The following is a 16,911-nucleotide window of genomic DNA, read 5'->3' on the forward strand; positions in this document are numbered from 1 at the left end:
CTTTAAAAGATATCTTCAAAGAGACTTTCTATGAATACAAAGGTTAATATAAGGGATTTTTCTTTTCAATTCTGAATATTTCCTATAACTGTGTTTCTCCAATTCAGGTCCATGGTTGTGCAAAATCCAATTCTGTCACAAATTGGAGGGAGAAGACCCCGCCTACCCTCTTTTGGCCTTCCCTTCCCTTCCATTCTTTTTTTTTTTTTTAATTTTTATTTCTTTTTTTAATTTCTTTTCAGTGTTCCAGAATTCATTGTTTTTTTTTTTTTATTATTTCTTTTCAGCGTAACAGTATTCATTTTTTTTGTACCACACCCAGTGCTCCATGCAATCTGTGCCCTCTATAATACCTACCACCTGGTTCCCCCAACCTCCCACCCCCCGCTCCTTCAAAACCCTCAGATTGTTTTTCAGAGTCCATAGTCTCTCATGGTTCACCTCCCCTTCCAATTTCTCTCAACTCCCTTCTCCTCTCCATCTCCCCTTGTCCTCCCATGTTATTTGTTATGCTCCACATTTTAAGTGAAACCATATGACAATTGACTCTCTCTGCTTGACTTATTTCACTCAGCATAATCTCTTCCAGTCCCGCCCATGTTGCTACAAAAGCTGGGTATTCATCCTTTGTGATGGAGGCATAATACTCCATAGTGTATATGGACCAAATCTTCCTTATCCATTCATCCGTTGAAGGGCATTTTGGTTCTTTCCACAGTTTGGCGACCGTGGCCATTGCTGCTGTAAACATTGGGGTACAGATGGCCCTTCTTTTCACTACATCTATATCTTTGGGGTAAATACCCAGTAGTGCAATTGCAGGGTCATAGGGAAGCTCTATTTTTAATTTCTTAAGGAATCTCCACACTGTTTTCTAAAGTGGCTGCACCAACTTGCATTCCCACCAACAGTGTAAGAGGGTTCCCCTTTCTCCACATCCTCTCCAACACATGTTATTGCCTGTCTTGCTAATTTTGGCCATTCTAACTGGTATAAGGTGGTATCTCAATGTGGTTTTAATTTGAATCTCCCTGATGGCTAGTGATGATGAACATTTTTTCATGTGTCTGATAGCCTTTTGTATGTCTTCACTGGAGAAGTGTCTGTTCATATCCTCTGCCCATTTTTTTTTATATGATTGTTTTGTGTGTGTTGAGTTTGAGGAGTTCTTTATAGATCCTGGATATCAACCTTTTGTCCGTACTGTCATTTGCAAATATCTTCTCCCATTCTGTGGGTTGCCTCATTGTTTTTTTGACTGTTTCCTTTGCTGTGCAGAAGCTTTTGATTTTGATGAAGTCCCCAAAATTCATCTTCACTTTTGTTTCCTTTGCCTTTGGAGACATATCTTGAAAGAAGTTGCTGTGGCTGATATCGAAGAGGTTACTGCCTATGTTCCCCTCTAGGATTCTGATGGATTCCTGTCTCACGTTGAGGTCTTTTATCCATTTTGAGTTTATCTTTGTGTACGGTGTAAGAGAATGGTTGAGTTTCATTCTTCTACATAGAGCTGTCCAGTTTTCCCAGCACCATTTATTGAGGAGACTGTCTTTTTTCCATGTATATTTTTTCCTGTTTTGTTGAGGATTATTTGACCATAGAGTTGAGGGTCCATATCTGGGCTCTCTACTCTGTTCCACTGGTCTGTGTGTCTGTTTTTATGCCAGTATCATGCTGTCTTGGTGATCACAGCTTTGTAGTAGAACTTGAAATCAGGTAATGTGATGCCTCCAGTTTTATTTTTGTTTTTCAACATTTCCTTAGTGATTCGGGGTCTCTTCTGATTCCATACGAATTTTAGGATTATTTGCTCCAACTCTTTGAAAAATACTGGTGGAATTTTGATCAGAATGGCATTAAAAGTATAGGTTGCTCTAGGCAGTATAGACATTTTCACAATGCTTATTCTTCTGATCCAAGAGCATGGAATGGTCTTCCATCTTTTTGTGTCTTCTTCAGTTTTTTTCATGAGTGTTCTGTAGTTCCTCCAGTACAGATCCTTTACCTCTTTGGTTAGGTTTATTCCCAGGTATCTTATGGTTCTTGGTGCTGTAGTAAATGGAATTGATTCTTTAATTTCCCTTTCTGTATTTTAATTGTTAGTGTATAAGAAAGCCACTGATTTCTGTACATTGATTTTGTATCCTGCCACATTGCAGAATTGCTGTATGAGTTCTAGTAGTTTGGGGGTGGAGTCTTTTGGGTTTTCCATATAAAGAATCATGTCATCTGTGAAGAGAGAGAGTTTGACTTCTTCATTGCCGATTTGGATACCTTTTATTTCTCTTTGTTGTCTGATTGCTGTTGCTAGGACTTCTAATACTATGTTGAACAAGAGTGGTGAGAGTGGGCATCCTTGTCGTGTTCCTCATCTCAGTGGGAAGGCTGCAAGCTTTTTCCCATTGAGAATGATATTTGCTGTGGGTCTTTCATGGATAGATTTTATGAAGTTCAGGAATGTTTCCTCTATTTCTACACTTTGAAGTGTTTTAATCAGGAACGGATGCTGGATTTTGTCAAATGCTTTTTCTGCATCAATTGAGAGGACCATGTGGTTCTTTTATCTTCTCTTACTGATTTTTTCTATCACATTGATTGATTTGCGAATGTTGAACCATCCTTGTAGCCCAGGGATGAATCCCACCTGGTCATGGTGGATAATCTTTTTAATGTGCTGCTGGATCCTGTTGGCTAGGATCTTGTTGAGAATCTTAGCATCCATATTCATCAGTGATATTGGTCTGAAATTCTCCTTTTTGGTAGGGTCTTTGCCTGGTTTAGGGATCAGGGTAGCTGGCTTCATAGAAAGAGTCTGGAAGTTCTCCTTCTGCTTCAATTTTTTGAAACAGCTTCAGGAGAATAGGTGTTATTTCTTCTTTGAAAGTTTGGTAGAATTCCCCAGGGAATCCATCAGGTCCTGGGCTCTTGTTTTTTGGGAGGTTTGTGATCACTGCTTTAATCTTGTTACTACAGAATTCATTGTTTATGCACCACACCCAGTGCTTCATGCCATACGTGCCCTCCTTAATACCTACCACCGGGTTCACCCATTCTAACAGCATTTCTCAAAAGTGATCAAGGAAAACCTTTTCATTTATGCTCTTGGGCTCTGTTCCTAAACTGAGTTTGATGAGCACATTGACAGGTGGAATTAAACCCTTTTGACTTTTTAATAGCATTTCCTTCTTTATTTGTGAGGTTAATCGACTTTGAATAGATTCCAAAGGATAATTTCATTTTATAATTGGTTTTGCTATAAAGTTCATACATTCTGCAAACTTACTAATGAAATTCTGTTTTCTCAGAATTTGGGTGATATTTGGTTTTAACCAAACCCAAGAAAATCATTTTTGACTTCTGATACCAAGGATCTTAAAAAATAAAACTAAAAACTCTCCAGAGTAAAAATACTTAAGTACAAATGAGTAAATTTGAGTAATAACCTTGAAGTCATGTGATACACTGTTAACTGTGTTTCCCATGGACACTGTAGAAAGAACATTATTAAGCATATTGAAGTTTTAAAGGTAGCAGGAGCCCTGTGAATTGTATTTACAGTTCACATTTGGAACTAACTCATTTTCCCAGATACTATAAAATAGCAGAAAACTAATGTGATGTCTTAGCAAAACTAAATCAAATACCGTTCTAGGATTTACAATTTTACCTTTCCATTGAATGTTTGATGCCTCGTAATGTTGGTGGTATCTAGATTGTATTTTCTTATTTCCTATTCTCATGAGTTATATCTCTTTATTTACATGTATATTTTCCTTTGTCTTTCTTACACTAGCCTGTGGCTACCTGTGAATTTTACTCCATGAAAATTATTATTAACTATGTTGTGAAATACTGAAGTCAGGGCTAACAAGAATGTTTTGTATGTTAGTGTAAGGAACCATCTATTATTGTAGTCTCCCTGTCTTTTGCAAGTTATCTTTGAGAACTGGTAAGTAATCACAGTATTGCCCTATTTATCAGTCTCAAGAGATAGTGGAATCCTTTGAGAAAATCTTTTAGAAATGTTTGAGAAGACCATAGGGTACCAACTGTGAGCTTTTTGTGATTTGGGTTTTCCACATTACAGGATGCCATTGAATTAGCAGTGCTCTAGATCTTTAGCTCAGGAAGCTCATTTCATAAGCCTTTCTTGATTTTAGGCTAGTAGGGCTTCTGTGGGCAGTTACTTTGTATTTGGAAATAAGCAAAGGTAGTCCTAGTACAATGCAATGGAAAGAACCTAGAGCACATGATATCTTTCGTCTTTCAAAAGCAGTGTGTTCTGTGATTTGTGTATTAAGTTGCTATTTCTAGATTGCTGAGTTTCCAGTGTTTTCATTATTTGATAAATTTTTTTTTAATTTTAGTATAATTGACATGTTACATTAGTTTCAGGTGAATAGCATAGTGATTCAACAATTATATGTTACACTGTGCTCACCACAAGTGTAGCTACTACCATCTGTACAGCCACTGTACAGTGTTAATATAATACCACTGACTATATTCCTTGTGCTGTACATTTTGCTCCTGTGACATTGTTTAAACAAGCTGTTTTCTGCATCTAGAATTCTCCTCTTACACCTCTTCCTCTGCTCTCCTGTCTTCTCCACTTCTTTGGTTTGTATCACTGCTCCCCCTTCTCTTCCTCCACTATCCCCTCATCCTCCTTGAACATGGAAAAATACAAAGCGTACTGTCAAAACAACCCTACATGAAGAAAAGATTTAGGTTAGAAATACTCCCCATATCTCAAAAGTGCTAGTTTTTTGATGGGTGGTAAGTTAAAGCAAATGAGTAGAATATTTTCAAATTTGTGTATATTATAAATCACATATATATTTGTGTGTGTGTATATGTGTATATAGGTATAAGTTACATATATTTCATAATGGAAAATTAACTTTAATTAAAAGTTTTTTTTACTAACTCAAAGTGGTTCTGAATCTAATATAATTCTTTAATTCTTGCTGGCAAAGTAATAATTTTAATGTCTTTTATGAAAGTTAAGATTACCCTAAGATCTTTTCATGATTCAGCTATAAAAAAATACTCACAACTCTTACTTTTCCAGTAATACAAGGAATTTTGTGAATGTACTAATTGATTAGTAACATGCTATTTAAAGGCCATATTCTTAGCTGTTGATTATTATGACTTAATTAATTTACTGCCAGGGAGCCTGCTCAGGCTTTTTGAATTTACATTGAGGAAAATGCCAGCTTTACATCTTATTTGAGCTAGCCATCTTGTGAGTGATACCGGTGATTATCTTAAGGGATCCCTGGTAAAAAAGTTGACCACAATGGTAAAAATATTCAAAGAGCATATTCTGCCCTTAATAATATTATCAGTGTCTTCTGTAGGTCTCACATATGTTTTGAAGGATCATTTTCCATGTGTAGGTAAGCACGGAAGTGTGGTGTAGCAGACTGTGTAAGCTTTATTGTTTCACCCCCTTTCTGGGAAGTGACTGACATAAATCTTAGAATGTTTTCATTTTTTATGTCATTCTTGAAGAAAATAATTGGACCTTTGTTTTATATTTTTTAAGGGATCAGTGCTTTGATTGAAATACCTAAGAACTGTGTTGTGGCAGCAGTTGGCAAAGAACTGAGTGAGTAGGACTCTTTATGTAATTTTTTAAAAAAAATTAAAACTAGACTTGTATACATATTTCGGAAAGACAAGTATTTAATTTAAGGGACATCACCCCCTGCCCCACTGTTGGCCTGGTTTCATTGTTGAAGTGATGTGAAGGAGGAGACATTTTCAAGACGTTAGGTCAGTTTTTGTTTTGTGCTTGATCTAACCTCGCCAAGTAGGGGCAGGGTAACCCTATGTCTGATGCCACAGAAGGCTACTTACATTCCATAGTCCTCTCTGTAGCTGATCCACAGCCATATATTTAGCAAACATTTTAACCACATAAAACAGCTATCCCATGCTTGAGTTGGATGGTTGGAGGATGTTCTTTGTGGGAATTTACTGAAGCAGCCACTATCACATTTTTGCCTCAGGAAGCCAGTGGGGCCCATTTTCTTGGGAGGAATTATACCATTTCCTTCAGAGTAGTAGGGGGCCTTCAGAGCAGAGGGAGGGAGACTGGCAAGAGGAATTCTGTAAATGTATTAATTGATTATAAATCTGCTGTTTAAAGGCCACTTAACTGTTGACTGTTGGCTCTTTTAGTGCCAGGGAGCCCACAGTAGGAAAAGCCTTTTGTGCCCACTGCCTTTTGAATGGAATTGGGGTGCCGAGAAGTGATAGAGTAAGCAGGCTGCTTAAAGGTTGCTTATTTTCTACAAGAATTTTTCTAATGTATCCCAGAGGGCATTTGATGTTGCAGCCAACTTGCTCTTTTTTCAACTGACCTGTCCTTGCGTCATCATGTCAGAGAAGTAATTTTCCAGACCCTATGCTTATCCTTTCTTTCCATACAATAAGTTTCAAAAGATACTATAACTCTGTTTAGTTTTTTCTTTTCCTTGCAGAAATGCAGTTTTCCTACATTTTTGATGGCGCAGGAAACCTACATAGCTTTTCCCTGCCTTTCTCCTCCTGTAGCCAGCCAATCACTTTGAGTTTTGCTGATTTTACTACCTAACTCAGATTGTACTGTGCATTAAAATGACCTGGAGTGCCTGCTAAGAGCAGGTCTGGAGTGGGGCCTGAGCTTCTGCATTTCTGACACGTGTTTTGGTGCTGCTGAGTTTGCTGGCTGGCGGGCATACTCTGAGGACCTGCTGCTCTAAATATTTTGATCCTCTTCTTTCGGTTTCACTACTGCTGCTCTGTTCAGGCTCTCCTTTCCCCTCTTGCCTGCTCTGTTTTGCTAGTCTCCTAACCTGCCTTCTTTCCTCTCTTCTGCTGTAGTACTTCTCCAGTGCCTTGTCCTCCTCTAGTTTAGGGCTGCTCAGATATATTTTCCAGGAGGTGCCAGAGAGAATCTCTCTAAAGGCAGGCTGATCCCTTGATTAAAGCCTTCAGTGGCTCCTGTTGCCTACAGCGGTCATTTCTACACTCTTAAATTTCTAACTAGTACAAAAGTATTTTGCTTAGTAAAAACATTAGAAGCAAGAACAAGAAAACTATCATTTACCACCCTCATTTTGTAAAATTGTTTTTTAACAAAAAAAGTCTGAACAACATGATCTCAGCAAAGAATAGGTTTTATTCAGAAAATAAGTTGTAAAAAATATGAAATCTTAAAAATAAGTTTCTGCATTTTTTTAGTTTTAGCATAAAAGATAATGCTATTTTTCCTTACATAAAAATAAAGGGCCATGAGTTCAAGCCCTGCATTGGGCTCCATGATGGGTATGGCGCCTGGGTGGCTCAGTGGGTTAAGCCGCTGCCTTCGGCTCGGGTCATGATCTCAGGGTCCTGGGATCGAGTCCCGCATCGGGCTCTCTGCTCGGTAGGGAGCCTACTTCCCTCTCTCTCTGCCTGCCTCTCCATCTACTTGTGATTTCTCTCTGTCAAATAAAAAAATAAAAAAAAAAATAAAAAAATAAACAGATAAATAAGTAAAAAATACAATAAAAATAAATTTCATTCTCATAAATAGATTATCTTTTTTATTTCTAAGACCCAATTTGTGCCATGTTCTTGGGTTTAAATGTTCCATATCAATTTCTTTTTTCTGTGTGAGGACATGCTCCTTTCAACAGGAAATACAATTTCTTTATTTTTTTTATTTAAGATTTTATTTGTTTACTATTATGTGTATGCATGAGTGAGGGGGAGGGGCAGAGAGGAAGGGAGCGGGAGACAATCAACCAGGGCTCTGTCTCAAAACCTTGAGACCATAACCTGAGCTGAAACCAAGAGTTAGATGCTTAACTGAATGAGCCACCCAGGAAGCCCCTTCAGTAGGAAATAAATTTTCTGAGTTCCCTGTGTGTGTCAGTGATTTTGAGGCTTTGCTAGCTAAGCAAGGCTGTCAGCTCAGAGACTTCATCTTGGTTTAGAAGACCAGGCTATTTTTTTTCTTAACCATTTTTTAGAATTGACTATTCCTTCCCTTTTGTCTTTGGATCTAATTTATATTTGTTTTATTTCCTTGAACTTATTACATAGATGACCCTTTGAATACTTGCCTGAAGTGTCTGACATTATATTTAGGAGTTGGTAGTTTGTAGGAACATACTTGGGTATGTTTCCTTTTCTTGTCAGTATTTCAGGTTATTATTTCTGTTAGTTTGATCAAATAGTACATTGCTCATTATTCCACAGTCCCAATTTGGTAGTATTCCAACTATAAGTAGAATTTTTACACAACTTTGGTAGGTATCAAGAAGCATTCCCTTTGTATTTACTGAAAGACCTAAATCCCAAGTGAGCGTATATTTACTGAAAGACAGTTTGAATGTGAATGGCTGTCAGGATAAAATCTCTTGGCTAGAGATTTGTCAGTTGGTAACATATTGTCCAGAGACATAGAAAGAAATGTGGTATGATCTGTTTTCCAGAGAGGAATGTGAGAAAGGAGACAGACATTAGTAATTAGCCACCACTTGGAAAGGACATGACTTCTGAGACCTACCCACTTCTCAGATATCAGTCTTCCTAACCAGTGAGCATCCATAGCACTTGGGGCAGTGACTTATTTACAGCACTGAATACATTGATCATAAGCTTGTTTATAAGTCTCACTCCCACTCTAGACCGTATTTTAGTGCAGTGACTGGGCCTTTTTCACACTTGATGTCTAAGTTGCTGGAACATAATAGATGTTTAGTAAATGTTGATAGAATCACTCCTGTTGATTTGATTTTTGGGTTTTCTATATTAAAGTTAGGATCTATACAAGTTTAAATAAAACTATTTGTTAAAGTCAGATAATGAGTAAAGCAACACACTGAACATCTATTATTGTCAAAAGTATATTAAAGGAACACATTGAACATCTGTGACACACAAAAACTAGGAGGCACATTTTCAGAGAATTTGTAATTCAGTAGTGTATGCCTGAGTATCAAGAAAATGTTAAAAAATTAATAGCTGCTGAAGTCTTTGCTGAATTGAAGTTAAACATGAATTTGTAGCTTCTTTTGTAGCAGTGCTTACTGACCTGAGAACATGAGTAGAGAAAGCTGATGATGAAGATGATTCTAGGTTGTAGATGGACCAGTCACTGGCCAAGGAGAGATGGAGGCAGGGTAGCCAGACTTGCACTGAAGCTCTAGATAGAATGGAAACTTCTGGGCTTAGAAGAGTTTTAATAAAGGAACAATTGTAAAGACACACTCACTTGGGATTTTAGTAAATCATCTCGAACATCTCAGTCATTTGAAAGATACACTCTAGTATGAGTAAGGCTTTCTTTGGAGATGGGTTTTTCAATATTTTATTTTATTACTGTTTTTTAAAAGATTTTATTTATTTGACAGAGAAAGAGGGAACATAAACCGAGGGAGTAGGAGAGGGAGAAGCAGGCTTCCCGATGAGCAGGGAGCCCGATGTGGGGCTTAATCCCAGAACCCTGGGATCATGACCTGAGCCGAAGGCAGATGCTCAGTGACTGAGCCACCCAGGTGCCATGGGTTTTTCAATATTTTAGATCTTTCAGGTGCCATGGGTTTTTCAATATTTTAGATCTTTATCACTTAATGAAATGTTAACTTTTTGAGCAGAAATAGAATTCTATCATCTTTGACCATTTTAATAAAATTATATCTTTATTTTCATTTAGTAATTTTCCAGCTGGTAGCACCCACAGAAGAATCAGTAGAATGGGATATTCTTGAAATTAAGCGCCTCCTTGATCACCAGGATAATATTCTCTCAATGGTTAATGTCAATGGTAAGCTTATAGTGTGTACCTGTTTATTTTCTGTAAAATTTTGCACTTGTTAACAGAACCTGTTCTGAACTTTAGTCTTGTTTTATTTTATGATTATGTAATTACCATCATTTAAATAATGCTTTACACTAATAAGGATCAGCAGTCTAATAATTCTGAGGTTTAAGCCAGTGGAACTGATCCAAGTTTCATAGATTGGTACATCTAAGAGGTAAGAATAAGAAAAATAGAATGAGGCAGAGAAAAAAGATGATCGAGGGAGCATGATTATCTCAGGTGCTATGTGGTAGCTGTGGGATGAGTGTCGTGGGCTATAAATACTAACACTTAGGAGCATTTCAGCATTTTTGGCAAATGGTTCTGGTTAGTTTTTCTTCTATAGACCACACAGTACAGTATCATATAGCAACATACACACTTAGAGCAGAAGGAGCAGGTTCAAGTGGGGTGGAATCATGATTGAAGACTGCCAGAGAATACCACCAAGATAAAGGAAAGGTCTGCAGAAGTTGGTCATATTTGCTCTTCCTGGTAGTTGTGTGATTTGACTTTCCAGACATCTTATTTGGAGTCATAGTGATATTAATCATCATCTCCTGTGAGGTGACTCTTTTATCCAATGGCAGGGTAGGATCGCAAACCCAGTCCTGGCATTCAGTTGGCTGACTTTCAGATATAGTGACCCCTCTGTATCATCACTCTGCTGGGGGATCTGCACTCCACGTTCATAGGAGAGAAGTCCTGGGTGGCTTTCGTTTGATGACAGTCTGAAGGAAACTGTGAGAGAAACTGTGCGGATGCTGTGAATATGATATAGTGGGAGGACTGGACAGCCCTCCCTGACCTGAGCCCTGGGTTGGCTCTTTTTGAGTGATACTTTGTATAATAAGCATGAAGGAAAAACAAAGGTGAATACAGATAGCACCAAATGCAGTCTTCCATTTTCCTGCCACTGAATCACCTTTTCAGATATATGTGTGAGAATGCCCTTTCCAGCTGCGAAGTCCTCTTCCCTGATAGCCATCTTCTTATACAACCCAGCTGCAAGGCTTTCGAAAGACTGGGTTGTCTGTGGTGATAGAAGTTAACATGTTGGGAGCACCCATTTATTTTTCTCTGGGGGCTCTTACTTTCTTTTGCCATGGTGGGCAGCACAAAAGACAAGCTCTTACTTGGGGACCCTCTGACACTGAGCCCCTAGCTCCAAGGCCCTGGAGCTGCTAACCAAAGCACAGCAGTGCCCTGGCCCATTACACTGGTCAGGCCTAGTTGTTTAGTGATGGAGCATCGGTACCATTGGTCCGCAGGGTTCCTCAGTGAAGGTGATGGGAGGTTACTCAGAAGGCCCTAACCTCATGACATTTCTTTTGCTGCGTGATATGCAAAGAAGCTTGTGACAGTTTAACCAAGAAAGTGTTCTTTAGGTATTTCTTTGCAACTTCTTAAGGGAAGGAAAATGGAAATCCAGAATCAAAAAATTGTTAATGAAAATTACAGGAAACCCTTAGTACTTTCTGCTTTATTAACTCCCTGACCATAAAATTACACTACCAAAAAAAAAGCCAGAAGCGTATTGAGGAATCATATATGGACAAAGAGTCTGTTAGAATTTGAAAATGATATTATGACCGTCGTGTTTTGTATGTAGGCATGTTTGCTGTACTACAGATTTCAGTGATCCTGATACGGTTCTGTTGTGTAATTCCCAGCTCCATTCTCAGCCCTGTGTCTTTTCCCCACAGTTATCATGGAGGATGTGGATAGTTACTGGGTTTCTACTTCACAGGGGAAGTACTTTTTCATTGAGGTGCCCAGGCAACCTTAGAATGATAGGACAGAATTCCACAAATGTGGATAATGAATAACAGGTTGGCCAGAGATATCTGAGTGTGTGAGCAGAAGGTTTTCTAACACAGACATACAGGATAACTTGGTTTATGCCTTCTAGCAAAAGGCTCTGGTTCTTCTTCATTTTATTCCTTTTCTTGTTTTGACACCATGGTATGGTAATCACAAATCATTAGTACTTGTGAGGGAAGGATAGACAATTAATTACAAGAGTAAGATTTCATACTAAGTGACTTTTGATACTTACATTGGATGAAAATCCATCCATATATATCATTGAGGTGGTTTTGTGTGAAACATTTTGAGTGACCTCTTTGTGAATATATATTACACAGTGATAAATTACACTAACTTAGCTGAATACCAGTATTTTGTTTTAGGTGAAAAATTCCAACTGGGCACAAATACTTTATTTCTTTTCTTTTTTTTAAAAGATTTTATTTATTTATTTATTTGACAGACAGAGATCACAAGTAGGTGAGAGGCAGGCAGAGAGAGAGGAGGAAGCAGGCTCCCTGCCAAGCAAAGAGCCTGATGCGGGGTTCGATCCCAGGACCCTGAGATCATGACCTGAGCTGAAGGCAGAGGCTCAACCCACTGAGCCACCCAGGCGCCCCTCAAATACTTTATTTCTAATGCATAGATGAATCACAGACATTTGGGAGGATTAAGTCAGAGCAGGCAGCTCAGTGGTCTTGGGGTTAAGTTAACTGTTAAAATGACACATGCGGAATTAGTGTCAGGAATCTTCACTCCTTCACTTTTTTGGTTCTTTTGTAGTTTGAATGAAATTGGAAAGAGGAGGGAAAGGGATGGAAAGGAAGGTAATGGAAAGAGTAGTACTACTTTAACTGTCCCACTAATAAAATTAGAAACTTACTTCTCTGCACAGATGAGAAGTGAACTTGTTTCTTCACATAGCAAATTCTGTAGGCTATTAACAAACATAGAAATTGGACTTGGAACCAAGACAAAATAATGTTTACATGTATGATTGTTGGTAATTTTTTTATTTCTAAGAGATTGTTCATCTTGTAAGTAGATATTTATATCATGGTTCATTTGATAAATGGAATAATGAAATCATAATTAACTCATCTTTGATTTCTTACATTACAAATAACTGGATGTCTCAATACCATCGTTATGGAATAATACTGGGGACTCAGAGTAATCCTGGGAACTCGAAGATAACATTAGATGCTTTCTTAAAATAGCTACACATTTGTTATTGGATTTTTACACTCATCCTCATTTAATGCATAAGAAATCCAAGATAGAAAAAGGTTAAGTGATTTTTTGAGGACCAGGGGCTAGTAATAGAGCCACAATTAGAACTTGGGTTTTTAGACTCACATTGTATTGTTCTGTTCTACCTTACCTAAATATGTAGGATTAAAATAAATTAATTTCTTTAAGATAATTTTTAGTGTCAACAGTTGTCTCTTCTTTTTTTTCTCTTTTTTTAAAGATTTTTATTTATTTGAGATAGAAAGAGAGAGAGAGAACACAAGCACGGGGAGCAACAGGCAGAGGGAGAAGCAGACTCCCTCCCGAGCAGGATGCTGGATGCAGGGCTCCATCCCAGGACTCCGGGATCATGACCTAAGCCAAAGGCAGCTGGTCAACTGACTGAGCCACCCGGGCACCCCAGTTGTCCATTTTCTATTACATATATAATTTATAAGATTTCTTAGTTGGCTAATTTTATTTTAAGGTTATAAAAACTTGTTATTATACAAGTAATACATACTCATAGTAGGAAAATGAGAAAACAGAAACATGAAGAATGTAAAAATTGTCCCATGCTATAGAATTAAGCACTGGTCATCCATATCCTTCTAGACATTTTTCTGTGCATATGTAGATATATACACATATGGCTTGTTGTTTTGTCATACTATGTTATGAGTATATTTCTAAAGCAATAGAAACGTACTTTTACAACTCAATTTTTAATAATAGCATTACTATTTTTATTTTGTAGATGTCTTATTTATTCAGTCCCCAACTGGATATTTAGATACTTATCTTCATATTTTTAATAATATGTATAATAACCTTGTCATATATATCTTTTATCTACTTTCCTAAGGATAAATTTCTAGAAGTAGAATTGTTGGATCAATGCGTTTACATTTTTTTTTAAAGGTTTTGATACATATCAACAAACTTGAAAGGACTATAGCAGTTTGTACTAGGACATTAGTAGGCCCGAAGTGTGTTGATTTCCTATGCTGTTGCCAGCATTGGGAATTTTCCTGTTTTTTTTTCTTTTTTTTTAAATCTTTCCCAGTTTTCACATCAATAAGTAGTATCTTACTGCTTTTAGATTTGATTATTAAGGAAATTGAGTAACTTTTCACATCATTACTGACCATTTGTATTTTTTGTTTTGCCTGTTCAGGTCTTTTCCCCATTTCTCTCCTGGAGTATTTGTCTTATTTTTAGTGGTTTCTAGGAGCTCCTTATGTATCAAGTATAACAGACCCACTTTGACATCTGAGTTGCAAGTGTTTCCATCCTTTTGTCATTTAAATATGATTTTTTTTTGCTGAGCAGATATTTACACATAAATCTTTCCCCATCCTGCCTTTTATAGAGCTTTTTAGCACTGCTCATTTATAAAAGCATTTACCTTTATTTTTTCAATCCTTTAAGCATCTTTTTTTTTTAAAGATTTTATTTATTTAACAGGAAGAGATCACAAGTATGGAGAGAGAGAGGAGGAAGCAGGCTCCCTGCCTAGCAGAGAGCCCGATGCGGGACTCGATCCCAGGACTTTGAGATCATGACCTGAGCTGAAGGCAGAGGCTTAACCCACTGAGCCACCCAGGCAGCCCTTAGCATCTTTTTAAAAAGATTTTACTTATTTTAGAGAGAAAGCGAGTGCATACACTTGAGTGAGCAGGGGAAGGATACTCCGCTCACAACCATGAGACCATGACCTGAGCTTGAAACCAGGAGTCAAACACTTAACTTAGTGAGCCATCCAGGTGCCCCTCCTTTAATCACCTTTAATGTTCTAATATATTTGAAATTTACTTTGGCATATGTAAAATAATAGAAAAAATATATTGGTCTCTGCTCCCAGTTCCTGGCACAGAGCTCCTAAAACCCCCATAATTTCTTAAGTGATAAGAGCACAAGGAGCATCTTTTGTTCTAATATTTGGTCTAATATTTCTTGACATAGGAGCTCCTAAATCTTTTGGAATTTTCTGGGTGGTAGGATTGTCTTTGGTTGTAATGAAACCATTATTTCTTAGTGGGCTTCTGGATGGGGGCTGGTCATCAGAAAGACCCATATGCTGATTAGAAACTTGGAATTTTTAGCTCCACCCTCCTTCTCCAGAGAGGGCTGGAAATGGAGTTAATAATTGATCATGCCTACCTGAGGAAGCCTCCATAAAAATCCCAGGAGTGTGGGGTTTGGAGAGCTTCCAGACTGCCCCCCACATGGAGGTGCTGGGAGAGCGGCAGACTTGGAGAGAACATGGAAGAGACAGAGAAGCTCCACAGCCCTCTAGCCCTCCCCACACACCTTGTCCTACAGATCTCCTTCTGGATGTTCATCTCTGTCCTTTATCGTATCCTTTCATGGCAAACAGGAAACTGTTTTCCTGAGGTCTGTGAGGTGCTCTGGCAAATCAGTTGAACCTGAGGGGGCGCTGTGAGAACCTCCGACTTAGAGCTGATTGGTCAGAAGCACAGGTAACAACCTGGACTTGCAGCTGGCATGTGATGCTACCTCCAGGTAGAGTGTCAGAATGAGTTAAATTGTAGGACGCTTAGCTAGAGTCACAGAATGGCTTGGTGTGGGAAAAGCCAGCACACATCCGGTGTCACAAGTGTGAGTATGGTAATACTGTGACAGGAAAAGAGAGACACCAGAGAAAGGTCCATTTTCTAAACAGTATATGATTCAAGGTAAGGTTCTTTTATTTCTAGTCTTCAGTTAGTTAACCAGATAATCCAGTGTGAGGCATTTCTTTCCTCACTGAATTAAAATGCTGTTGTCACATACTAAAAAACTAAGTAGACTTGAGTCTCTTTCTTGCTGTTCTGTTATATATATCTCTTTGGCTTCTAGGTATTTCACTCTTCTAAATGTTGTTTTATAGAGCATTACTAGTAGGTAGTCGATTCCTTTTTTTACCTTTAACCTCTGTAAAATGATAACTAATGAGGCAAAAATGAACTCTGCCTAGATGTGAGTTTTGTAACTGGCTCCCATGTTGGAGAAATGATCATCTGGGATATCCTGGACTGGACTGTGCAGGCCTGTGAATGCAACTTCTGGGACCCATCTCCACAACTGGACACCCAGCAAGAAATAAAACTCTGCCAAAAACCAAACGACATTTCTATTCATCATTTCACATGGGATGAAGAGGTAAGAAAAAAAGGGGGGGAGGGAAGGGAAGGGAATTGGCAATAGTACTTGCTCTCCTCACCTTAATGAGATGTAATGAGATGTTGTGAGGCTGTCGTAATAACATAAATATTGGGGAAAGGACCTTCTTAAGGTTGAAGTTGTTTTAGTAAAAAGGTATTTCTAATAATACATTTGGAAAAATGTTTTTGAAAATCCTTCAGAGGATCTTAAGATGATAGTGTCCCTATAGCATACACTTCCTTGTGTCCTTTATAGGTCTCTTGGATGCTTAAGATGTGGAGTGCAGGTAATTTTGCTCATGTTGTCCAGGCAAAAAGAAGCTAAGTACTGTCGCAGGGATAGTGTGTTATGTGAATGACAGCTGCAGTGGTACCTCAGCAGCTTCTGCAGTAGGGCCATTCTGCAGCCATAGCTGCTCTCTCTAGCTGTCATAGTTGAGTGAGGGAAGGTGATGCTCAGGCATGTAATATGCAGAACTTCTGTGTTGGTGGTTGTGTCCTCCTGCCTTTCAAGTGCCCTGAGCTTTCCTTTGCACTTCAGGGGGCAGTACAGTAGTTAGGACTAAAAGCTAGGAATAGGGAAGGTAACAGTGGCTTTCTGATGTCATAGCCGGGCTGGAAATCTGTTCTACTGTGTAGTGGCAAGTACTAATTTTATGCCCATTTCTCAACTTTCCCTCCCCACCAGAATGTATTTGCTGCAGTTGGAAGGGGTTTATATGTGTATAACCTTCAAATGAAGCGTGTGATTGCTTGCCAGAAAAGCGCCCATGACTCTAACGTCCTGCACATTGCCAAACTTCCGAACAGGTACACATTCCCATCTGCTCTGTAACAGATGAAAGAAACTCACATTTC

At 38.3% G+C, this 16,911-nt stretch overlaps 1 protein-coding gene across 1 annotated transcript in view; it reads left to right on the plus strand.

Annotated features, from left to right (window-relative positions):
* WDR41 (WD repeat domain 41) overlaps positions 1-16,911 on the plus strand; it is a 44,788-nt gene that overhangs the window by 23,334 nt on the left and 4,543 nt on the right. Inside the window, exons 7-10 of the mRNA XM_044266680.1 lie at positions 5,555-5,617; positions 9,698-9,808; positions 15,867-16,051; positions 16,742-16,863. Coding sequence (XP_044122615.1) covers positions 5,555-5,617; positions 9,698-9,808; positions 15,867-16,051; positions 16,742-16,863 — 481 coding nt within the window. The remainder of the gene's footprint in view (positions 1-5,554; positions 5,618-9,697; positions 9,809-15,866; positions 16,052-16,741; positions 16,864-16,911) is intronic.

Source organism: Neovison vison, chromosome 1 (assembly GCF_020171115.1).
Source record: "Neovison vison isolate M4711 chromosome 1, ASM_NN_V1, whole genome shotgun sequence".
In the NCBI taxonomy this organism is placed as follows: Eukaryota; Metazoa; Chordata; class Mammalia; order Carnivora; family Mustelidae; genus Neogale; species Neogale vison.